The 25,931-nt window shown below is 39.9% G+C and overlaps 1 protein-coding gene across 1 annotated transcript in view; it reads right to left on the bottom strand.

Moving 5' to 3' along the window:
- Positions 1 to 25,931, bottom strand: part of LOC134318329 (dedicator of cytokinesis protein 3-like) — a 179,241-nt gene that overhangs the window by 91,776 nt on the left and 61,534 nt on the right. Inside the window, exons 7-18 of the mRNA XM_062999191.1 lie at positions 24,855 to 24,939; positions 16,530 to 16,571; positions 14,749 to 14,891; positions 14,343 to 14,424; positions 14,166 to 14,226; positions 13,017 to 13,164; positions 12,838 to 12,926; positions 12,611 to 12,736; positions 11,503 to 11,627; positions 10,215 to 10,377; positions 9,794 to 9,900; positions 6,617 to 6,788 (exon numbers count right to left, since the gene is read on the bottom strand). Of these exons, the coding sequence (XP_062855261.1) occupies positions 6,617 to 6,788; positions 9,794 to 9,900; positions 10,215 to 10,377; positions 11,503 to 11,627; positions 12,611 to 12,736; positions 12,838 to 12,926; positions 13,017 to 13,164; positions 14,166 to 14,226; positions 14,343 to 14,424; positions 14,749 to 14,891; positions 16,530 to 16,571; positions 24,855 to 24,939 (1,343 nt within the window). The remainder of the gene's footprint in view (positions 1 to 6,616; positions 6,789 to 9,793; positions 9,901 to 10,214; positions 10,378 to 11,502; positions 11,628 to 12,610; positions 12,737 to 12,837; positions 12,927 to 13,016; positions 13,165 to 14,165; positions 14,227 to 14,342; positions 14,425 to 14,748; positions 14,892 to 16,529; positions 16,572 to 24,854; positions 24,940 to 25,931) is intronic.

Raw genomic sequence — 25,931 nt, 5'->3', positions numbered from 1 at the left:
TCTGCTAACATTTCACTGCTCTGTAAATGCTTTATAAAGTATATGTGTAATTCTCCAGACAAACAAAAGGTGTCACAGCTACATGTACAGTGGCTTCAGAAGGTATTCATTACCCCTGACTTTTTCACACTTTTTAAATAAATATACTAGACTTTTATGCATAAATCAAAACTTAATCAACCACAGTAATACCTTTTTTTAAATGATCTAGGGGGGAAGGAAAAGTCACTTTAAAAGTGCTCCAAGAGTATAGTACACAAATGAGAAACCCTATTGGATGGACAACCATCTCTGCAACATTCCATAAATCCTGCTTGCAGTCTAGCAACATAAGAAAATGATTTTCTGGTCTAAAAAGATAACTTGAACTTGTTGGGTACTACATATTACCTGGTAAATAAAATCCCCAAAGGAAAACATGCTATTATGCTGCTTCTCAGTAACATGGACAGGGAGAATGGTAATAATTAAGATGTGGTTAGATGCCAGTTCACAGACACTTGCTGTGCAGTGGAGCTTAAGATGATATGCCATCAAAAATGAGATAACCTGCCCTAATCCCAGTGTGTAAAGACATTGTACTGTAGAGATCTTGTAGAGTGATAGCTCAGTGGTTAAGGTACTGGACTAGTAAACAGAAGGTTGCCGATTCAAGTCCCGCCACCACCAAGTTGCCACTGTTGGGTCCCTGAGCAAGGCTCTTAACCCTCAATTGCTCATCGTGTTTAGCTCGTTGTGTAAGTCGCTTTGGATAAAAGCGTCTGCTAAATGCTGAAAATGTAAAAAAAAAAAATAATTGTAGAGGACATACAGTTGTAATTGTTATGATTTAACTAGGGAGGACTCAATCGCGGAGCGTCTGGGTGGGACCGACGCAGTATAAGGAAACAATGAACCCAACTGAAAATGAAATGCAACCAAAAAGGGCTGGGCCAGCCCAAGCCAACTGAAATAATGAAACTAAATGTACACGGAGTTCACGTTAAATTATCCGATGAGGTCTAGCACGAGTACACAGTGGCTTAGCTGTGCGAGCTATAGTGCCACTGACGCGCAGAGCCTCAGCAGGGGATTTAAAGGTCAAACAAAGGAGTCGCCTTCTTTAGTGAACTCAAACAAAGGGTAGATATTGAATAATGGGCAAACCTAGAAATGTAATCTTTTGTTAACTTATATCTTTATCTTTAGATAAATTATTTGTGTTTTTAAACCAAGGAAAATAAAAGAAAGCGAGCACACGGAGAGCTCAATGATATGCTTTTGTACTAGGCAGTACTTCCGTGAGTGGGCGTGCCCCCACGGAAGTTTTTAGAAGGAAAGAATAGATAGCGGCACGTTTGCCCGTGCCGTACAAAGTACTCTGGTTTAACTCAATCCCTCTAAGGAAAGAGCTGAGTGCCAGGGAATGGCGAAAGCCCCCCTTCACGAGATTCATGGGGGGAAGGAAAGATTAAAGAATCAGCCTTGGCGTACAAGGCAGAGCGAGAGAGTACTGCGGTTCCTTCAGTGGCTAAGGACACGCAGTGATAGGGAAGATATTTAAAGAAAGCGATTCCCCCAGTAATGGGGGGAGATCGCAAAAGGAGTCACACGAAGACTAAATCCCTGAAATACTTTTATTACCTCGGCCCTGACATAACGTGTAAGAGAGCACAAAAGAAGAGGGTGTGACGAGGAAGCCTGACTGAGCGCTACCTTAAATACCTGCTCAGCCAGGTGTTCCTTGTTCGCACTGATTGCCCGAGGGTGGTTTGGGAATTGTAGTTCTCCTACTTCTGGTTGAACTACGGGCTGTACGGCCCCGGGTGGCCGCTGGCGGTGCAGAGGGAGTCGATCGGCCTCTAGTTGTGCGAGCACCGGAGCCGCCCGTGTGCACCGCAGGTTGGCTCCCTCCAGTGGCCACAGAGGGAGTAGGCCGCCCCCCCGTCTAGGAACAGCTCCCGACGTTCCCATGCCGGCCGCCCTGTTATTTCGGAATTCCCGGATCAGTGCCGGGTCTAAGATATGGCGTGCTGGAACCAAGGACCTCTGCTCAGGGCCATAGCCCTCCCAGTCAACCAGGTACTGTGTGGAGCCCTGGACCTGTTGTGAGTCAAGCAGGCAACGAACAGTATAGGCCGGGGCTCCGTCTACCACTCTAGGAGGTGGTGGAGGTTGTTGCTTGGGGGAGGTCTGGCATAGGTAGGGCCTCAAACGTGATATGTGGAACGTAGGGTGAATCCTCATCGCTGGGGGCAGTTCCAAGCGATATGTGACGGGGTTCACCCTTCTGACGACCTTAAAGGGTCCACGTATCAAGGAGCCAACTTACCGGACTCGCCTCTGAGGGGTAGATCACAGGTGGACAGCAGTACGCGCTGACCTGACCGAAACCGGGGGGCTGCTTGCCGTCTCTGGTTGGCTGTGCGCTGCATGGTTGCGGTGCTGGATTCCAGTGCAGCCTTGGCCTTGCGCCATGCCTGTCTGCACTGGCGGACAAAGTGCTGGGCCGCTGGGGTCCCACCTCTCTTTCCTGGGACAGAAAGAGTGGGGGGGGAGCCAAACTGGCACTCACAGGGCGACATGCCAATGGCCGAGTGCCGGAGGGTATTGTGAGCATATTTGGCCCAGGGGAGCTTGTCGGCCCATAAGTGGGGGCAACCAGAGGTCAAGCACCTGAGCGAGCGTGTGAGGTCCTGGATAACCCTCTCTGATTGCCTGTTTGACTCGGGGTGATACCCGGAGGACAGGCTAACTGTGATCCCCATAAGGCGGCAGAAGGCCCGCCAGAACCTACTCATGAATTGTTGCCCCCAATCTGACACAATGTCGGTGGGAATGCCGTGGGGTCTGACAATATGCTGGAGGAGGATCTGGGCGGTTTGTTTGGCCGAGGGGAGGCCCGAGAGGGGTACGAATTTGCAAGCCTTGGAAAATCGATCCACGATAACCAAGATTGCTGTCAGGCCCTTAGAGGGGGGCAGACCTGTGACGAAGTCCAAGGCAATGTGGGACCAGGGTCTAGAGGGGACAGGTAAGGGCAGGAGAAGCCCCTGGGGCCGAGCTCTGGGTTCCTTGTTTTTGGAACAGACGTCACAGGCCGCTATGAAAGAGCGAAACTCCTTCTGCATGGCCGGCCACCAGAAGTGACGTCTAAGGAAGTCTAGGGTGCATGAGACTCCCGGGTGGCCGGTGAGGTTGGAGTCGTGCCCCCAGAGAAGGACCTGACGCCGCATGCGGGACGGGACAAATAGCTTGCCCTCGGGACCCCCTCCTGGGTCAGGTTCCCTGCGCTGGGCTGCGAGGACCTTACGCTCAATGTCCCAGGTGAGTCGGGCTACAATCTGAGCGGCCGGCAGGATGGACTTGGCCTCTGGGTCAGGTTCTGGGGGATCCCACTGGCGGGAGAGAGCATCCGGCTTAGTGTTTTTTGAGCCCGGGCGATAAGAGAGGGTAAAGTGAAACCTCCCGAAAAACAGGGACCAACGAGCTTGCCGTGAGTTCAATCTTTTGGCCTGCTGGATATATGCGAGGTTTTTATGATCCGTCCAAACTAGGAACGGGTGTGGAGCGCCCTCAAGCCCGTGGCGCCACTCTTCCAGTGCCAGTTTGACCGCGAGGAGCTCCCTATTACCAATAGGGTAATTGCGCTCGGCCGGGGTGAGCCGATGGGAGTAGTAGGTGCAGGGGTATAGTTTCTGATCCTCCCCCGAATGTTGGGAGAGGATGGCGCATACTCCCACATCCGATGCATCCACCTCTACAATAAACGGGAGCACAGGGGGAGAGATCAGGAGCTCCTTGAGGGCGTCAAATGCCTCTTGGGCCGATTGGGACCACTGAAAGGGGCCTGTGGACCATTTGGTGAGCTCAATGAGTGGAGCTGCGACGGAGCTGAAGTTCCAGACAAACCGCCGGAAAAAGTTGGCAAATCCCAGAAAGCGCTGAACTTGGCGCAACAAGGAGGGAACCGACCAGTCTTTGACTGCTTGATTTTTGGCGGGACCCATCCTAAGCTCCCCGTGTGAGACTATGAACCCCAAAAAAGTGACTGAGGGGACGTGAAACGTAGATTTTTCCAACTTCACATAGAGGTTGTGTTTGAGGAGAAGTTGGAGAACTCGTCTAACCTGGACAATGTGTTCCTTTAGCGAACGGCTATAAATGAGGATATCGTCCAGGTAAACGAACGCGTACCGATCCAGAGCCTCACAAAGTACCTCATTTATAAACCGTTGGAAGATTGCCGGAGCGTTGGTGAGGCCAAAAGGCATCACTCTGTACTCATAGTGCCCAGTGGGTGTGATAAAGGCGGTCTTCCACTCGTCCCCCTGCCGTATGCGGATAAGATTATATGCACTGCGGAGGTCCAATTTAGTGAAGATCTGGGCCTTCTGCAGTGCCTCAAATGCAGTATGCATCAGGGGCAGGGGATAACGGTCCTTGACAGTGATCGCATTGAGCCCCCTTTAGTCTATACAGGGACGCAGGGTTCCATCCTTCTTGCCCACGAAGAAGAACCCTGTGCCCGCTGGTGAGCTAGAGCGAGAGCAAAGATATGACCTCGGGGAGGCGATGTGCCGGGGAGCAGGTTAATTGCACAATTAAAGGCGCGGTGAGGAGGCAATTGCTGGGCTTTGGCTTTACTGAACACCTCGGCTAAATCGTGATACACCAAGGGCACGCAGTGAGATCCGGAAGAGGAACCAACCGCTTACCCGGCCCATCGCCAGGTGGCAGGGACCGAATAAGGCACGATTCCTGACACCTGGGGCTCCACGAATAGACTGAGCCTGACTTCCAGTCGATGGCTGGGTTGTGGAGCCTGAGCCATGGATAGCCCAGGATAGCTTGCATTTTGGGAGAGCGGCCCCCGACCCGAGCCCCCATTCAGGGACGGCACATTTCCCAGTCGCGACAGTCGGTGTTGGCGTCCCAAGGCTTCGGGGCGCATATTATGAGAAGTGCCTATTTGCATGGGTACTTCCCCTACTGGAGGAGGACCCAAGGGGTTGGGGGGTTGGGACCATGATCCCCGTGTGGCGGGTTGCCGGGCTGCCTCAGCCCGTTCACGGGCCCGTTGCTTTAGGCGGAGGTCCAGACAACTGACCACCTCAGGTCTCGAGTGGCCAACTCGTCCTTAAGCCTTTCGCTGAGCGGAGCGTCTGCCCGGGAGGGGTGGGACCGACGCAGTATAAGGAAACAATGGACCCAACTGAAAGTGAAACGCAACCAAAAAGGGCTGGGCCAGCCCAAGCCAACTGAAATAATGAAACTAAATGTACACGGAGTTCACGTTAAAATAACCCACAAGAAAACTCGCACTATTGGTGCACTCAAAAGTATTTTTATTCGCTGAGCTATAGCGCCACTGACGCGCAGAGCCTCGGCAGGGGATTTAAAGGTCAAACAAAGGAGTCGCCTTCTTTAGCGAACTCAAACAAAGGGTAGATATTGAATAATGGGCAAACCTAGAAATGTAATCTTTTGTTAAGTTATATCTTTATCTTTAGATAAATTATTTGTGTTTTTAAACCAAGGAAAATAAAAGAAAGCGAGCACACGGAGAGCTCAATGATATGCTTTTGTACTAGGCAGTACTTCCGTGAGTGGGCGTGCCCCCACGGAAGTTTTTAGAAGGAAAGAATAGATAGCGGCACGTTTGCCCGTGCCGTACAAAGTACTCTGGTTTAACTCGATCCCTCTAGATAAAGAGCTGAGTGCCAGGGAATGGCGAAAGCCCCCCTTCGCGAGATTCACGGGGGAAGGAAAGATTAAACAATCAGCCTCGGCGTACGAGGCGGAGCGAGAGAGTACTGCGGTTCCTTCAGTGGCTAAGGACACGCAGTGATAGGGAAGATATTTAAAGAAAGCGATTCCCCCAGTAATGGGGGGAGATCGCAAAAGGAGTCACACCAAGACTAAATCTATCCCTGAAATACTTTTATTACCTCGGCCCCTGGGCCAACTGCAAACTCTCTATGAGACCTCGACCTCTGACCGACAAAAAAACCTTGTTGAGCAAGCCCAGGGCAACAGTGGCAAGGAAAAATTTCTTAAAATTACAGGAAGACACCTTGAGATGAACCAGATTTAGCAGGGACCCATCCTCTTTGGGTAACTTGGAAAATACTATGAATGAATAGGATTTACACAAATCATACATACACAAAATGAATTTAAACAAAAAGAGTTATACAAAAAAAATATACAATTGGAGAACAAATCAATTGGAGTTCTTCATAATTCAGTCCAGTCTATACTAAAGTCTGTTTGGTGTAAACACGAAAGGTTCCCGCCGTACACTACTACACAGCTCTACAAAGTGTTGTTTAATTTAAACATTTTAAACAGAATTTTTATTAATATAATTTAAAAAATAAAACAAATGTATTAATCATCTAACAGATGGGTAAATTGGCAATTATATCGATTTAATCAAACCCACAGCACACCAGTGTTTAAAAAGTCAAAGGACAAGTGAATCCACTATGTGAATTGTATGTGTATTTAAAGAGCAAGTATAACCAGTTATTTTCCAGAACTGCCCACTGTATTCAATAACATTGTTTTCATGAAGTTTTATTTAAAGGCATAAATATAAAGCCAAATGCAAGTTATGTGCGGCAGTGGTTACCATTCTGTGTGAGCCTTGTGGAAGCTAGCAAAGTGCTTATCCAGAAGCTTTCCTTGTTGCTGCGTTGAAAGGGGAATGAAGCTGGAATAGCAGGACAGCTGTTCAGGTCTGCCTTACAGCAGGGCATGCTCAAGTACAAGCCTTGATTACTAAAAGAAGTATTCTCGTCACACTGGAAAGAGAGTAAAAGAGAAATAGTAAGGCAACAAAAACATTTTTTTTAATAAAAGTAAAAGTTTACACCTTGAAAAGGTTAAAAGGTTTAAACTGTGAAACAGCATGAAAAACAGAATGAAAAATAGAGTGCAAATTGCCCACTGCACTGAAAGTGTATCAAACAGAATGCAAAGATGCCCTAATATAAACTTGTACTTATTAACATGCACTTATAAAAGCTTAATCTTTATATTATTTTTAATAGAGAATAATACAACCCCAAATCAGAAAAAGTTGGGACAGTATGGAAAATGCAAAAAAAATAAGTGTAATTTGACTTTTATTTTATTGCAGACAGGATGAACCTGAGATTTTTCATGTTTTATCTGCTCAACTTCATTTAATTTGTTAATAAACATCCATTCCTGCATTTCAGGTCTGCAACACATTTCAGAAAAAAAGGAAGGACTGGGGAAATTTAGGGCTAGTAATGAGGTGAAAAAACTAAACAATGATGTGATTCCAAACAGGTGATTGTAATCATGGTTTGGTACAAAAGCAGCATCCAGGAAAGGCTGAGTCTTTGATGAGCAAAAATGGCCAGAGGATCTCCAGTTTGTCAACAAATGTGTGAGAAAATGATTGAAATTTTTATTTATTCAAGGAATCAGGAGGAATTTCAGTGCATAAAGGCCAAGAGCGCAAGCTTAAGCTGAACGCCTGTGATCTTCCATCCCTCAGATGGCACTGCATCAAGAACCACCACTCAACAATAGCTGATATAACCACATGGGTGAGGAATTACATTGGTAAACGTTTGTAAAGCACTACAATTCGAAGTTACATGCACAAATGCCACTTAAAACTTTACTGTGCAAAAAAGAAGCATTATGGTAACCATGTCCAGAAGCGGCGTCGACTTCTCTGGGCTCGGAGGCACCTAGGATGGACCATCACACAATGGAAATGTGTATTGTGGTCAGATGAAATAGCATTCCAGGTCTTTTTTGGAAAAAATGGATGCTGTGTGCTCCAGACCAAAGTCGAAAAGGACCATCCAGACTTGGCAAGGGTAATTTACACTTCTGTGATGGCAGCATTAATGCAGAAGAGTACACTGAGATCTTAGAGCAACATATGCTGCCTTCAAGACGTCATCTTTTCCAGGGACGTCCATGCATTTTTCAAAACAATGCAAAACCACATGCTGCACACATTACAAAGGCATGGCTGTGGAAGAAGAGGGTATGGGTACTGGACTGGCCTGCCTGCAGTCCTAACTTGTCCCTAATAGAGAATTTTAAAAGGAAAAATGCGACAACAACGACCCCGTACTGTTGCACATTTTAAGACGTGTTTGCAGGAAGAATGGGACAAAATAAAAGCTGAAACACTAAATCGCTTGGTATCCTCAGTGCCAAAACGTCTTTTAAGTGAGGTGAAAAGGAATGGCAACATTACAAAGTGGTAAATGCTTTACCGTCCCAACTTTTTTTGGAATGTGTTGCAGGTCTGAAATGCAGGAATAGATGTTTATTAATAAATGAAATGAAGTTTAGCAGATAAAACGTGAAATATCTCAGGCCCATCCTGTCTGCAATGAAATAAAAGTCAAAGTAAATGTAAGAAACTTTGGGTTTTTTTATTATTTGCATTTTCCATGCCGTCCCAACTTTTTCTGATTTGGGGTTGTAAGAATAATCCTAGATTCATTTTTAATACAGATAAATTATTTGAGATAAATTGAGATAACTTCATTAATTAAACTGTCAAAGTCATCATGTCTACTTGACCCTATTCCAGTACATTTACTAAAAGAATTTCTCCCTGCCATCATTGAACTCTTTCTCACTATATCATAAACATCCCATAGCCTTGTTTATGTACCCGAATCGTTTAAATGTACAATTATTAAACATCTGATTAAAAAGCCTAATCTTGATCTGTATGTGCTGTCTAATTATAGGCAAATTTCAAACTTTCCTTTTGTTTAAAAGATCCTAGTAAAACAGTTTCCAACCAATCATGCTCTTACGTGCACAGAATAATTATGACACAGTTAAGTCAGGATTTAGACCCAACCACAGTACCAAAACTGCATAATTAGGATAGTTAATAACCTATGTCCTCTGATAATTAATCTTGTTCTATTAGATCATAGTGCAGGGTTTGATTCTGTATATCATAATATTTTACTGGATAGGCTAGAAAATACAGTAGGTGTTAAATGATTCACACTCTTAATTTAAACCCTATCTGACTGACCACTCACAATTTATATCACACAGTGTATATCAGCCAAACCCAGTGATATTTACACAATCAGCATGATTAAGGCTGTTTAAATAAAAAAAAATCCTCTGTGTTAAGTAATGTTCTCCCACTAAATTTTGATCAAACTGAGATATTACTTTTTTAACCTAAGGCTGCAAGGGACAAGTTGTCTAATCTTGTATTAAATACTTTCTCTGTAATACCCTGCTTAACTGTTGAAAAAAATGGTCACAATGGATTCATAATTTGTAACTTTACTAACATTACTAAAGTAAATTAGTTATTTCTATAAGAATATTTCTATAAGAAATATACTTTCTGTCAATAATACTGATCAATGTAACTGATCCATGCAACTTTAAGGCTACATTACTGCAATGCCTTTCTCACTGGATGCTCTAGTAGATTCATAAACAGGCTCCAAAAAGCACAACATGGCCTGGCTTCACAGTATAAAAGGGAATGTATTGGGCAAAATCAACCTTATTGAGGGTATCATGATTATGTTTAAAAGTTTAAAGGAGGAAGAGTTGTGGTTCCGGTATAAAAGAAAATGAATGGGCTGTGGCTCAGCTCTTTATCCCAAACTTAATGAGAGAATTGTTAATCAGTTCATAAATAACTTTTACTGGTCTTTTACAATTTTCAAAACATAATATTTTAAAAACATTCAGGGTAAAAAAATCTAAATGTTAATGACTGGAAACCTAAACGTCAGGTTTCTCGTGTGTGTGTGTGTGTGCTGACCTTATACACATAAAGCTCATGGCATTCATCTCCCAAGGTGGTTCCATCTTCCCTCATCAGTGGAGTAAAAGAGAAACCAAATAGTTTTTTCTCTCCTCTATCTTTTGCTAAACACAAAAAAATAAAAATAGCATTACAGTCTGCATAATGATGAGCATGGACTATATGGCCAAAAGTCTGAATACCCAACCATATTGGCTGCATCTATAGATTATGAAACATGACTGCAGAAATTCACACATTTAATGCATAATGTGGTTTAACAAAAAAAAAAAACATTCTTTAACATTAAAGTTGTCCATATATTGTTTGATGATGAATTTTAAGGTGTAAGTTTCTTGATTTATTGAAAGGGCAAAGAATAATTTAAAAATAGAGCTTAGAGTATTGTGTAGTAAATAAGGCAGGCACTTTTACTTACTGGAACAGTGTCGAAACTCAAAGCGTAGATGTGAGCCACGAAAGCGCTCAATGGGAATTGGCAATTTTAGGCTCTCACTCCAGCGAGGACTGTTATTGTGATAGAGCACAAAAGACCGATGCTCACTAACATTTGACTCTCCACTGCCAGCGCTTATACATTCCTGATAAGGAGAAGGAATATGTAATATATAACCCACACAGTCCTGGAATAAACTTCTAAGAAGCCACCCCTAAGCAGCTGCCAGTTTAAGCAGTTACACAAGTTTTGTGTGATTGTAGCTTTATGATGTAAGATTTTACTTTACAAGCATGTTTTATTTTTCCATTTAATTTCTGAACTATAATTTAGAGTTACTAAATGTGAACTAGCTTAAAAATTTAAATTGTACGTGTTACTTTTTGATGGCAGATTGAAAATACATAGCTATTTTTTCTATTTAAAACAACCTTAAGTAAAATGATTTAATTTAAGCCAGACATTTTAGTTTATACAGAAAACAGTGAACAAATCACATTAAATGTTTAGATTTTAAAAGGATGTTGAGGTCACTAAAATGTGCAAGTGACTCGATTAGCATTCACTGCTAACTAATTACCTGTCGTAATATTACATTAAATATAAAATACAAAAATGTTAACATTTGGCTACAAATGAATTATTTAAAATACAGTAATGCAAACGGATCTGCCAATACAAAAAACAGACTTTTTATTTATGTTTGACCAATAAAGACTTTTAAAGATTCAAGTAGTTAGCTACCAGACCTGCTAATATAGCTGGTGATAAACAGAAGGCTGTACCTGACATCACGTACTGTATGCTATATGTGGTGTCACAATAGGAACCACACAATTTATAACGCACCTATCTGTTTAGTACCTATTTAGTACAGTTTAATTAATAACGAATGATTCAGTTTATTTCAAGCATTTGTGTTAAAACTGTGCATGTGCTGAACACATATTTCACTACATATTTGTCGCTACTATTAAATAAATCACTGAGAATTTAATAATGCAAACACTAAAATCCATGAAAACTACCTCTTAACAAATGTAACTTTAGGTTTATTAGCAGTTAAGCTAGCAAGCATGCTATAAAGGGATGGTGGGAGGACATACATTTACAAACTAAACATTTTATTATAATAGCTTATTAATCCTGATTCAGAATCTTGTTTTTAATACATTTAATAAAATTGTTATTGAATTGGTTTTAATTTGCTGTTTAGGGGGTAATTAATTTTCCTTCTAACAAACACAGAGCATGTATATGAGAAACTTACTTTAAGGGTTTCTCCATCTGCATATAACACGTACACAGTCACCTCAATATTCTTTTGCACACTTTTCCCTCCTCTTTCAAACTCACCACGCTCAAGTGTCAGATACATATCATTCCGGCAGTCCCCTGATTCCACAAAATACAAAAAGGGTGAGAGAAAGAGAGCATTTTAGCAGTTTAAAAGCACATTTCTACAGGGGTGTAAGACTAATAATATGATGACTTTTAAAATACTATGTAAACACTACAAATACATAAGAATACATAAAAACTGCCCCAAAACATTACAGATATTTACCATACTTTTACCATACATACTTATAAGGTTTCTGTAAAACTTACTCACATTGAGCCAAAAAGAAATATTTACTTTTTATCTGACAATAAAACATATCTCCAGTGAAAGTTCCAGTGGTGTCTAGTAAAGTACAGACATTCTCTGGTATACCTTTGAAATACTTTTTGCTACAAATTTATGCAACTTAATTTACTTTTATGAAGAAACTTTTGCCTCTCTAACTATCCTCATGACAAAGTGTGGGTACAAAACACACCTGTACACAATTTATATTTTACTTAACATCATATCTAGAGAATTATACAAAGATATTTGTTGCATCATTTTAAATATTTCTTTAGGTTTTATTTACATTACAATATTTCAGAAATAAAGTATTATGGTATATTATTAATAGAAAAAAGTATCTTTTGATTGTTTATGTTGCTTTCAGGGGTGGCACGGTGGCTCGGTGGGTAGCACTGTCACCTTACAGCAAGAAGGTCCTGGGTTCGATTCCCAGGCAGGGCAGTCCAGGTCCTTTCTGTGCGGAGTTTGCATGTTCTCCCCGTGTCTTTGTGGGTTTCCTCCGGAGGCTCCGATTTACTCCCACAGTCCAAAACATGCAGTCAGGTTAATTGCCGGCCCGTCCAGGATGTTACTGTATGCCCATTAAAAATCTGGGATAGGCTCCAGCACAGCCCACATTTTAGCAATGCCATTTAATATTTCAGTTGTTGAATATTTGCTGATTAATCCTATTTTGAAAGAAAACATAAAGTACATTTACCCGTAGACCCGTAGTCATCTGTCCACCATCTGATACACTTACCCGGTAGAATAACATCAGGGAATCCAAGTTTGCGTGTAATAGCCACACCCCTGTTAAAGATCATATGATTGTCCCTTTGCAAAGCATCTAGATCACCACGAAACAACTGAAGTGATACTATTAAGCCTAAGAAACGTACAAAGAAAGAGATTTAAAAAAAGATAGTTTAAAAGGTAAGAAAACACATAAAGTAACATTTAAATGGCACATTATTTCCTTTAAATTACCGTAACTTGTGCTTGGAGCTGAATACTTTGTGCTGGACTTTCGAATGATGCTCTCATGGATCTGATACCACTCACTTTCACTGTTACAGCTAAAGAACAATTTGAAATATTAAACACATTAAAACTCTTACAGAAGAACAGATTTTCATGCACAAAAGCTCATACTCATACACACTTACATGTATAGTTTTAACACAAAGTCTTTTTCCTCTTTTGGGTCGGTGATGGAGTTGAAAAAGTCACTCATGGCCAAAGTAGCGCAGCCATATGGCCGTCTGTACTGCACATGTGAAGGACCCTTTTTTGAGTCATTTAGAAACATACGACCTTTATACACAAACAGACAAAATACAATCAACAGTTAATTGTTTTTGGCCTTTCATCTCAGTGGTGGTCGACCACTGCACCAGCCACACACATAATCAAAACATTAATTCCATTTTCTTATCTTATCTTTTCACACACCAATGTAACCCCCTTAAGAAGTAACTTTTCTTAATGCCTCAACATTAAGAAACATCAAGTTATTCCCTACATTCTTCTTTGAGCTTTTTGTTACTTATTTAGAAACCCTAATTTCAGAAAAGTTGGGGATTACATCACATTTCTACTCATTTGGGGAATACATCACATTTCTACATAGTCATCTTACAGTGCATTTTTCCCAGCTTTGTACCATTTTATTGCCATAAGCAAAAATGTTTTTGGTTTAGCGCGTAGCCACTGATAGCACGCTGCTTTCACATCATGAAAATCTTCTTCCCCTTAAAGCTTCTTTGAGTGTCCAAAAAGGTGAAAATTCGGACTATAAGCTCTCTCAGACACGACCAATTACTACTCCTCCCGCCCTCACCGTTTCCAACAAAAATATAAGTGTGGAAACTTTTTGAAGATCCTTCGTATTTACAAAAAACAATCAAGTTCATCAGTCAGAACATTTAAAGTCTTTAATTTGTTTTCTATTTGTACTTTTGTTAGATACATAAAAGTTTAAGAGAATTAGTAAATCAAAATTCCTATTTATAAAAATGTCCCAACTTGTCCCAACAAAGTTAAGTTTTTAGTGTTTTGCTTGCATTCAAACTCAAGAAATCCCAAAACTGTTTGGACATACATGCCCCTTACAAGTGCATGTACACTTTTGATTAACTTTATCAACATTCATCTCAGTATGTTAGTTTGCCTTCTTTTCATGTATTTTCAAATTGATTTGATTTAGACTTTTTTGGGCAGTATACCAATAAATGTGTTTGATGCAAAAATAAAAGCTGACCTGCTATAGTTTAATTTAAGTAAATATTTCATATAAATTACATGTCAATCCTTACCAGTTCTGATGGCATGTGCAACAATATAGAGTTCTTTTTTAAGATCCTTTGTGCTTAAATCCTAAAAGAAAAATTTGTTTTTTATTAGTCATATATTACAGCTATTCATGTAATTGTTAATCTTCTAGACATTTTAGTCTCCAACACTAACATATTGCTAGCAACATGGTTTCTTACTGTGAAAAGTGTACAGAGTCGTTCCGCTTTTTCTAGACTCTGTGGTCCTTCATTTTTGTTAAGCTTTACCAGAAATCTTTCACTGAAACCACAAATGCTTGTCATAAGTCATCAGAAGTTGAAATGGTTAACGTTATCATAAATCAAACAAGACCACTTTCAGATTGGAAACTATGTACAATACCCATGACTCTGTAAAGTAAGTTATGCATTAAGTACTAAATTAAGTGGCCTTTTTGGATTATATAAATCACTTGGAGGTAATTTTTTTGAAATATGCTACATAGCAGAACCGAATCAAAGCAATGTGCTAAAGATCATTATAATAAAATATAAATGATTATACTGTTCTACAAACAAATTATGCCAGCAATATTATTTGTATTTATTTGTATTTGTTTCTAACCTAATGTATTTGCTCTCATGGCCATCATAGAGACTAAACAGTACTTCTATGTCTTCACCAATGCTGCTATATGTAAAATTTTTTAGGTTGAGAAAAAGATGATGAGTAATTGGCATCCGCCAACCATCACCATGTTGCTGGCCCTAAAAAGACAAAACAAAACACACAAAAAAGTCATTGCTCCATTTCTGATTGCATTTGTTACTACATCTTTCACACAATGGATAATTTCAGGTCAGAATTAAGCTTTAAAACCAAAACATGTGGAAATGTCTACTATTCAATTAAAATATAGTCCAACGCCGATATGACCTTTGCTGCAATGATATTTTTTCTGCTTTGCCTAGTCTGCAATTGGTTAGTGCATAAATATTATAAATTCAAGAACTTGGTTAAAGGGCAGGTCTTAAATCATCTTTAGAAGACAAGAGACAACTGGACGCTATTATAGGCGTGGGAAGAGCAGTGGCAGCCCCCACTAAAACGTTGCTCTCTTTGCTTTGTCTGATATAGTAAGTCTTGTATATAATACCAAATACTTTATGTTAAGTTATTGTATGCATTATGTTGATCTCCTCACCTACCACTCTCTTCTGTCCCAGTTCAAATATTTTGTGATTGTAAAGATACCTTTCTACCAAAGCCTAAACAGTCTGCTACAGCAGTGGTCCCCAACCTTTTTTGGACCATGGACCAGTTTTATATAAGATATCATTTCACAGACCGGCGGGGACGGGGGATTTAAAATAGAATAACTGTACTACTCACAAATGATTATTCTTTCTGTGCGGCCCGGTAATAAATGACCCACGGATTGGTACCGGTCCATGGCCCGGTGGTTGGGGACCACCGTGCTACAGAGCCACACAAGCTTCATGTCATCTTTTCTTTACTTCTGAATTCTTTTCATCCTCCCTCCACTTCCCTTACTGCTTCTAACTTTGCCATATTTTTTTCAGAAAACGATTGACAAAATTGACTGATCCTCAACCCTACAACTCAACCCTGCTGGATTCTACATCTACATGTATATCATCTTCAGTCCTTCAAGAAAACTCCCAAAACTTGGCTCTGTACTTGATCCTCTTCTGTTTTCCATTTACACCCACTCTCTTGGTAAAGTCATATCCTCCTATGGCTGGTCTGACCATTCCTATGTGAATAATACTCAACTCATGCAGTTATCACCCAAGTCTCAGCCTCAATCTACCAAAGAGACCTCATCAAAACTAGTTTTGTACCACATACCAAGTCTAGCTTGTTTTGATCCATCACTCAGAATTTGAGCAAGACAGGCATCAAGACTCTTCATCATACTACATTTACATTTACATTTTCAGCATTTAGCAGACGCTCTTATCCAGAGCGACTTACAGAAGGTGGTAGAATGAACTTTCCCTGTCTGTTTGAACAGCTCAGTCACTCACCCACCTCTTTACTGAGCACTTAAAATAAAATAAAAAAATGATAATGTTCTGTACAAATTCTACCTACACTTTTTAACAGGGTTTTAGCAGATTTGTTTTCTTAGACCATTGTCTACTTGTAAGAAAATATTTAATAAGAAAGCACTTCTGAGTCGTTCTGCTAAATGTAGAAAATGTAATAGTAAATGTTAAACATTTAACAAAGGCAATCAAAAAGTGAGCTGTTTTTTTTACAAAATGATATTTTACAAAAATATTTGTAAATATTTATATTAATTAATATTAATATTACATTATTTTACTGTTTTAAGTATTGTAAGATAAATGTAAATGAGCATTATTGTGAGTTCAAACCTGTGCTGTACTTGATTGACTACAAAGTTTGTTGGATGAATGCTGAGGAAAAAAAGAAAACATATTTTAGAAACATCAAAAAAAATTACAGACACAACTGCACAGGTGACCATAACCATATGATATTGCCAAATATTTAGTAGTAATAAAAACTGTTCTAATTATTTATTTTGTATGTAATATTCAAAACCAAATGAGGCATAAAATATTTTATATATGAAGGCAAACAAGCTCATAGGGCATGGCAGCACAAGAGTAAAAGTAAGAAAGTAACAGTAGTCACAAGTGAAAGCTTACTTACAGTGCTGTAAAACCGTATTTGCCGTCTTTCCAATTTCTCCCAATTTTCATTTGACGCTTCAGATCAGAAAACTACTAGTTGTAGCCTAGCGGTTAAGGTACTGGACTAATAATAAAAAGCCCTATCACTGTCAGGCTTTCGCTGTTGAGCCCTTGAGCAAGTCCCTCAACCCTCAATTGCTTAAACTGTATACTGTCACAATACTGTAAGTAGTTTTGGGTAAAAGCCAAAAATGTAAATAATGCAAGTAAACACAAAATATTTTTTAAATTAATAAATTCATATATTAAAAGAAAATGCTGTTCAACCCTACCTTGGCCTATGTGAATAAGTTATCGTCCATTAAGCTACTAAAGCAACTAGGTAAACAAATTCATTTACCAAATGGGTGTATTTTCACTAGCCACACTCATGAATTATTACTGCCAGACTGGCTAAATCTGTACATCACTTAAAATAACCTGTCTGGCATATTATGCCACTTTTTAAAGAGATACAAATTTAGATGTAAAACTAATTCAGTCTGGAAAGGGCTACAACACGATTGTTGGGCTTTGGAATTCCAGCAAACCACAGTGAGAGCTGTTATCTACAAATGGAGAAAACTTGGAACAGTGCTGAGAAAATTGCAAGGCACAAACCACTGCAGACCAAAAAGAACTGTCTTGTCTCACATTTGCCAAAAAACCTCTATATTAGTCTAAGACCTTTGGGATAATATACTGTGGACTGATGAGTCATAGGTGGAACCTTTTGGAAGACATAGGTCTTGATACATCTAGTGTGAAACAAAAATTGCATTCCACTGTGGGAGAAAATATGTTAATTTATGTTATCACTGGTAGTTGGTGGATGTAACAAAAGGTGTGTTGCTTGCAATTTTATGCTTTCAGATACTGTTCTAGCTGTCTTCAAACAGTTCTTAAATTTTATCTAAGAAACATCTGTTGACTGTGAAAGTTCCCACTGTCCCACAAGGACATTTGGTACCATGTATATAAGAGTGATTTTTTCCTTTCCTTTTATCGCACTGAGTTTTTATGTAAGGCTTTGTCAGAACAGTCCTTCTCTGCAGACAAGAACAAAACTCTTTTGGTTTTTCCACCACACCACCATAAGAACATCATCCCAACAGTCAAATATGGTGGTGGTAGTGTGATGGTCTGGGGCTGCCTTGATTCAGCAGAACCTGGACGACTAGTCTAAACTGATGGAACCATGAATTTTGCTTTCTATCAGAAAATCCTAAAAGCAAACGTCCACCCATCAGTTTGTGACCTAAAGGTCAAGCACAATTTATTTACGCAGTAAGACAATGATCAAAGCACACCAGTCGATCACTAAATGGTTTAAAAAATTATGAAATGGCCTGAATGTCCAGACTTAAATTCCACTGAAAAGATGTGGAAGGACCTTTAAAAATTCCTTAAAGGAAAATGGGCCAAAATTCTCCACAATAATGTAAAAGACTCAAATGTTTAATTGAAGTTGTTACTGCCAAGGGTGGCACAACCAGTTATTAGGTATGAGGGCAGGGATTGCTCACATGGGTAATATACAGAGAGTAAAATAAGTATTTGATTCCCTGCTGATTTTGTAAGTTTACCCCCTTACAAAGACTTGAACAGTCTATAATTTTTATGGAAGGTTTATTTTAACAGAGAGAGACAGAATATCAACAAAAAAATCGAGAAATCCAAAAAAAAAACATGAAATAAAAGTTATACAGTGTATCACAAAAGTAAGTACACCCCTCACATTTCTGCAAATATTTTATTATATCTTTTCATGGGACAACACTATAGAAATAAAACTTGGATATAACTTAGAGTAGTCAGTGTACAACTTGTATAGCAGTGTAGATTTACTGTCTTCTGAAAATAACTCAACACACAGCCATTAATGTCTAAATGGCTGGCAACATAAGTGAGTACACCCCACAGTGAACATGTCCAAATTGTGCCCAAAGTGTCAATATTTTGTGTGACCACCATTATTATCCAGCACTGCCTTAACCCTCCTGGGCATGGAATTCACCAGAGCTGCACAGGTTGCTACTGGAATCCTCTTCCACTCCTTCATGATGACATCACGGAGCTGGTGGATGTTAGACACCTTGAACTCCTCCACCTTCCAGTTGAGGATGCGCCACAGGTGCTCAATTGGGTTTAGTCCATCACCTTTACCTTCAGCTTCCTCAGCAAGGCAGTTGTCATCTTGGAGGTTGTGTTTGGGGTCGTTATCCTGTTGGAAAACTGCAGTTTTCGAAGGGAGGGGATCATGCTCTGTTTCAGAATGTCACAGTACATGTTGGAATTCATGTTTCCCTCAATGAACTGCAGCTCCCCAGTGCCAGCAACACTCATGCAGCCCAAGACCACGATGCTACCACCACCATGCTTGACTGTAGGCAAGATACAGTTGTCTTGGTACTTCTCACCAGGGCGCCGCCACACATGCTGGACACCATCTGAGCCAAAGAAGTTTATCTTGGTCTCGTCAGACCACAGGGCATTCCAGTAATCCATGTTCTTGGACTGCTTGTCTTCAGCAAACTGTTTGCGGGCTTTCTTGTGCGTCAGCTTCCTTCTGGGATGACGACCATGCAGACCGAGTTGTGCAGTGTGCGGCCAGCAATGCTGGCAGCACTCATGTGTCTATTTTTTAAAGCCAACCTCTGGATATGACGCCGAACACGTGGACTCAACTGCTTTGGTCGACCCTGGCGAAGCCTGTTCCGAGTGGAACCTGTCCTGGAAAACCGCTGTATGACCTTGGCCACCATGCTGTAGCTCAGTTTCAGGGTGTTAGCAATCTTCTTATAGTCCAGGCCATCTTTGTGGAGAGCAACAATTCTATTTCTCACATCCTCAGAGAGTTCTTTGCCATGAGGTGCCATGTTGAATATCCAGTGGCCAGTATGAGAGAATTGTACCCAAAACACCAAATTTAACAGCCCTGCTCCCCATTTACACCTGGGACCTTGACACATGACACCAGGGAGGGACAACGACACATTTGGGCACAATTTGGACATGTTCACTGTGGGGTGTACTCACTTATGTTGCCAGCTATTTAGACATTAATGGCTGTGTGTTGAGTTATTTTCAGAAGACAGTAAATCTACACTGCTATACAAGCTGTACACTGACTACTCTAAGTTATATCCAAGTTTCATGTCTATAGTGTTGTCCCATGAAAAGATATAATGAAATATTTGCAGAAATGTGAGGGGTGTACTCACTTTTGTGATACACTGTAAATTAATTTGTATTTAACTAAGGGAAATAAGTATTTGATCCCCTACCAACCAGCAAGAATTCTGACCCCCACAGACTGGTTATGTGCACAAAAGGCACACAAATTAGTCCTGTCCCTGTATAAAAGACATCTGTCACAGAATCAGTTTCTTCCGTTCAAATCTCTCGACCACCATGGGCAAGACCAAGGAGCTATCAAAGGACGTCAGGGACAAGATTGTAGACCTGCACAAGGCTGGAATGGGCTACAAGACCATCAGCAAGACGCTTGGTGAGAAAGAGACCACTGTTGGCACGATAATTCGAAAATGGAAGAAATACAAGATCACAGTCAATCGCCCTCGCTCTGGAGCTCCATGCAAGATCTCACCTCGTGGGGTAAGAATGATTCTGAGAAAGGTGAGGTCAGCCCAGAATTACATGGGAGGAGCTTGTCAATGATCTCAAGGAAGCTGGGAGCAGAGAAATGCTGGATATGACCCCAAGAACACCATCCCCACTGGGCATTTCTCTGCCTCCAAACACGGCGAGTGGAGTTGATGCCAAAGAGCTCAATTTTGGTCTCATCTGACCATATCACATTCTCCCAAGCTTTCTCTGAATCATTCAGGTGTTCATTGGCAAACTTCAGATGGGCCTGTACATGAGCCTTCTTGAGCAAAGGGACTTTGCGGGCACTGCAGGATCTCAATCCATTACGGCGAAGTGTGTTACTAATGGTTTTCTTGGTGACTGTGCTCCCAGCTCCCTTGAGATCATTGACAAGCTCCTCCCGTGTAATTCTGGGCTGACCTCACCTTTCTCAGAATCATTCTTACCCAACGAGGTGAGATCTTGCATGGAGCTCCAGAGCGAGGGCGATTGACTGTGATCTTATATTTCTTCCATTTTTTAATTATCGCGCCAACAGTGGTCTCTTTCTCACCAAGCGTCTTGCTGATGGTCTTGTAGCCCATTCCAGCCTTGTGCAGGTCTACAATCTTGTCCCTGACGTCCTTTGATAGCTCTTTGGTCTTGCCCATGGTGGTCGAGAGATTTGAATGGAAGAAACTGATTCTGTTACAGGTGTCTTTTATACAGGGACAGGACTAATTTGTGTGCCTCATACATAACCGGTCTGTGGGGGTCAGAATTCTTGCTCAAATACTTATTTCCCTTAATTAAATACAAATTAATTTATAACTTTTATTTCATGTTTTTTTTCTGGATTTTTTGTTGATATTCTGTCTCTCTCTGTTAAAATTTAAAAATTATAGACTGTTCAAGTCTTTGTAAGGGGGTAAACTTACAAAATCAGCAGGGGATCAAATACTTATTTTCCCCACTGTAGATTTACAATAAATCTTCAATAAGTGAAATGATCATTTAAGAGCTGCATTTTCTGTTTACTTGTATGGTCTTTTTTAATATTTGTTAGATCTGCAACAAAAAAGTTACAAAATGTTAAGCAAAAACTTAAAATGTGATAAACAAAAAATTAAGAAATCAGGTAAGGAGCAAATACTTTTTACAGCACTGTACACATATACTGTAGACTACACTATACAGGATAAGTGGAAACTGGTAAAAGTATAGTCATAAAAAATACAAAAAGTATTTAATAAACTTGTTTATGTGCCACTATTGACAAAATTCTTCATTTTGTCTAATAGCTGTTAAGTGTAAAAAATACAAGGTGTAAAAAAAACAATGTGTGTTGTTCTGGTATGATTGTTTCACGTGCAGCAGTGTTGTTGGGAAGTACTGTTTAAACTCGTTCTCTTTATAAGGAACAAATAACCTATTAGCACCCATTGTAAGTATATAGTTAAGGGACTAGAGCTACATTTTTATGCACAAAGTGTGTAAATATTTCTCTAGTCTTTTATTTTCTGATCATATAAAGCTATTGGTTTTGTATATTTGGTTGTAGCACTATTCTCCTCTCAGCATTGACAATGGTGTGTTTAAAAACCCCAACAACACTGGTTCAACTGATACACCCATAGCTGTACATCACACAATGTTTTTACAAACTGAGAATGGTTGACTACCACCAAAAAACATCTGGTATAGGGATGTCACTGATTAACAGATAACCAGACAAAGAAGTAATTGTTCGATTAATGTTGCTTAAAAATGTCTTTTCCAAAGGCTGACCCTTGATTCAGAGTCTGGAATGCTACAGCAAAGAATCTTTTATGAATGAGCTATGTAAGTTTTTTTATTTTTAAATCATTTTTAAACACGTCTTTAAACATGTTTTTCACTTCATCATTGGTGATAAAGCCAATGGTGTCTGAATACTTTCTGAATACAACCCCAAATCAGAAAAAGTTAGGAAAGCATGGAAAATGCAAATAATAAAAAAAAAACAGAACTTCTTACATTTACTTAGCCTGTTTTTTATTGCAGACAGGATGAACCTGAGATATTTCATGTTTTGTCTGGTCAACTTCATTTCATTTAATAATAAACATCCATTCCTGCATTTCAGGCCTGCAACACATTCCAAAAAAAGTTGGGACAGTAAAGCATTAACTGCTTTGTAATGTTGCCATTCATTTTCACCACACCTAAAAGACGTTTTGGCACCGAGGATACCAAGCAATTTTGTGTTTCAGGTTTTATTTCATCCCATTCTGACTTCAAACACATCTTAAGATGTGACAGTACAGGGTCGTCATTGTTGCATTTTTAGTTTCACAATTCTCCACACATTCTCTGTTGGGGACAGGTCAGGACTGCAGGCAGGCCAGTCCAGTACCCGTACCCTCTTCTTCCGCCGCCATGCCTTTGTAATGTGTGCAGCATGTGGTTTTGCATTGTCTTGTTGAAAAATGCATGGACGTCCCTGGAAAAGATGACGTCTTGAAGGCAACATAGCTCTAAGATCTGAATGCACTTTTCTGCATTAATGCTGCCATCACAGAAGTGTAAATGACCTTTGCCAAGCGCACTGACATGGCCCTATACCATGACAGACCCTGGCTTTTGGACTTGTTGCTAATAACAGTCTGGATGATCCTTTTCGTCTTTGGTCCGGAGCACACAAGTCCATTTTTTCCAAAAAAAACCTGGAATGCTGATTCATCTGACCACAATACATGTTTCCACTGTGTGATGCCTCTGAACCCAGAGAAGCTGATGCCGCTTCTGGACATGGTTAACATAAGGCACAGCAAAGTTTTAAGTGGAATTTCTGCATGTAACACCATATTGTAGTGCTTGACAACGATTTGCCAAAGTAATCCCTTGCCCATGTGGTTATATCAGCTATTGTTGAGTGCCAGTTCTTGATGCAGTGCCATCTGAGGAACCGAAGATCATGTGCCTTCAGCCTAAGCTTGCACCCTTGGCTTTTACGCACTGAAATTCCTCCCGATTCCTTGGGTCGTTTATTGATATTATGCACTATAGAGGAAGTAATATGCAAATCCCTTCCGATCTGTCTTTGAGGTACATTGTTTTTAAACATTTCAATCATTTTCTCACACAAACTGGAGATCCTCTGGCCATCTTTGCTCATCAAAGACTTTCCTGAATGCTGCTTTTTTACCAAACCATGATTACAATTACCTGTTCACATCACCTGTTTGGAATCACATCATTATTTAGTTTTTTTCACCTCGTTACTAGTCCTAAATTGCCCCTGTCCCAACTTTTTTTGGAATGTGTTGCAGGCCTGAAATGCAGGAATGGAAGTATATTAACAAATGAAATGAAGTTGAGCAGACAAAACATGAAATATCTTGTTTATAGACATATCTTGATATCTAGATATTTCTTGTTTATGAAATACATTGTCTTGTAGACAAAACATGAAATATTGAGTTTCCCCATTTTATACATGAAATCTTCACTGCTTAAATAGTAAAGGTCATTTTCATTGTATGTTACAGAAGAAGGCAATGGTTAACAACTTCTGAACTATAACAAGAAAATCAAATTAAAAGGAACCACAAAATCAAACTCAGTATAGTGCCAGAAGATGGGAGGTGGGAGGAGGCCATGCAATTGGGGAATATTTACATCCCACACCACTGTGCCCAGCTCAACTCAAGGCACAAGCAAACCCATACAGAATAGGTTCCTGCACCCTTGCATCAACTACCTCACAATGCCATTAAGTCAAGTCAAGTCAAATTAATTTGTATAGCGCTTTTTACAGTAGACATCGTCTCAAAGCATTCACATTGACAGACCAAAACCCCTGTTTAGCTAGCCCAGGGCAACAGTGGCAAGATGTCCTGCTAGTTTTAGGAGACTGTAATGCCCAAGTTGAAAATCAGAAGAAAAGAAATACAGGTGAAACAGATATTAAGCTGGAGAACAACTAATCCATTTTTATTACTAATACTTTCTTTAAGCAACCAAAATGGATTACACCTGGATATCAAAAGACTGAATTCACTGAAACTAAATCGACCAGTAAAATTATTCTAAAAATAATTAAATGCAGACTATAGCCCTACATTTAACAAGAACTGCCAGATGTATAGGCAGGATTCATCTACCACTGCAGATGTATGTTGGTTTATAGAATAATTGAAGGAGGTCAACAGGAAAACAGGGAAATGGAAAAGATCTTCAGATTTGTCTCTCCAAACAAAGATTTGAACTGTCCAGAACTGTGATCTTAATGGATGTAAAAGCTGGGCAATAAAAAAGTGAGAAGGATGCTATTGAACTTTGGTGCTGGCAAAGACTTTTGGTAGTAAAGATAATATTTGTAAACCTTGTAATAAAAAAGACCAATTTTAGCCAGTTTGAACTGCTACTTACCATCCTGTAAAGGTCAGAAACACTAAACAAGTCTGGATCCACCATCTCAAACTCTTTCCTTGGCACCAGGTCTAAACCCAGATGTCTAAAATAAAAAAGAAGGTAAAAAGTGAGAAACATGGGTGCAAACAGGGAAATTTTGTAGCATATAAAAACATTGAGCAGGCACAGCTGGCCTTGATTCAAGGCAAATTTATTTGTATAGCGCTTTTTACAATGGAAATCGTCTCAAAACAATTTTACAGAATCCAGGACCAACACACTAAAAAGATGTAAGTGATTTGAAAAAAAAAAAAGTTATTATCAGATGGCAGTAGCTTTAGTCACTGCTTAATTAAATACTATAGGAGTATTCTGCTAACAATATGAAACATTTCTACCCTAAATGGAAGTGGTCTTTACTACAATAACATTGCACCCACCCAAAATGCATCAAATGCAAATCAATATTTCCTATCCTTTTTTGTTTGTTTGTTTGTTTGCATCTTAATCAAGAGACCAAAAAAGAAATATGGATGCTTTGCTGAAACAACAGAGCATAAAGTCTTTTGCGCAGAACTGTATATTATAACTGTATATATTTAACTGTATATTATGGGTCAAAGGGGCCATCGTATGGCGGGGAAATTCGGCAAATTTTGACTCAAATTCAGACCTTGCTGTAGGAACTTATAATGTAATAACTACATGTAATGTAATAACTAGGGATGCATCAATACCATTTTTTCCCAACCGAGTACGAGTACAAGTACATGTATTTTTGTACTTGCCGATACCGATACCGATACCAATACCCAGAGCGGTAGAGAGAACAGAGTGGCGACACTACCATAGGGAACCGTTTTAACGGGGGCGGGAAATTTTTCTGCGCAGCTTCTGGGTTGTGGAGCTCTGTATAGTTCCAAACAACCCATAGAGCCCCATTCATTTCCACTACTTATCAAGCATTTTTAGCTGTATGTTGCTTTGTTTAAAAAAAAAAAAAAAAGAATTTAATGTAATTAATATACTTAATACTGTTATTGTTTAGCATTTGCTCAGCACTAAATGTTACATGTTTATCTTCATTAATAGGTA

Source organism: Trichomycterus rosablanca, chromosome 7 (genome assembly GCF_030014385.1).
Source record: "Trichomycterus rosablanca isolate fTriRos1 chromosome 7, fTriRos1.hap1, whole genome shotgun sequence".
In the NCBI taxonomy this organism is placed as follows: domain Eukaryota; kingdom Metazoa; phylum Chordata; class Actinopteri; order Siluriformes; family Trichomycteridae; genus Trichomycterus; species Trichomycterus rosablanca.
This window is presented reverse-complemented; position numbering and strand designations above follow the sequence as displayed.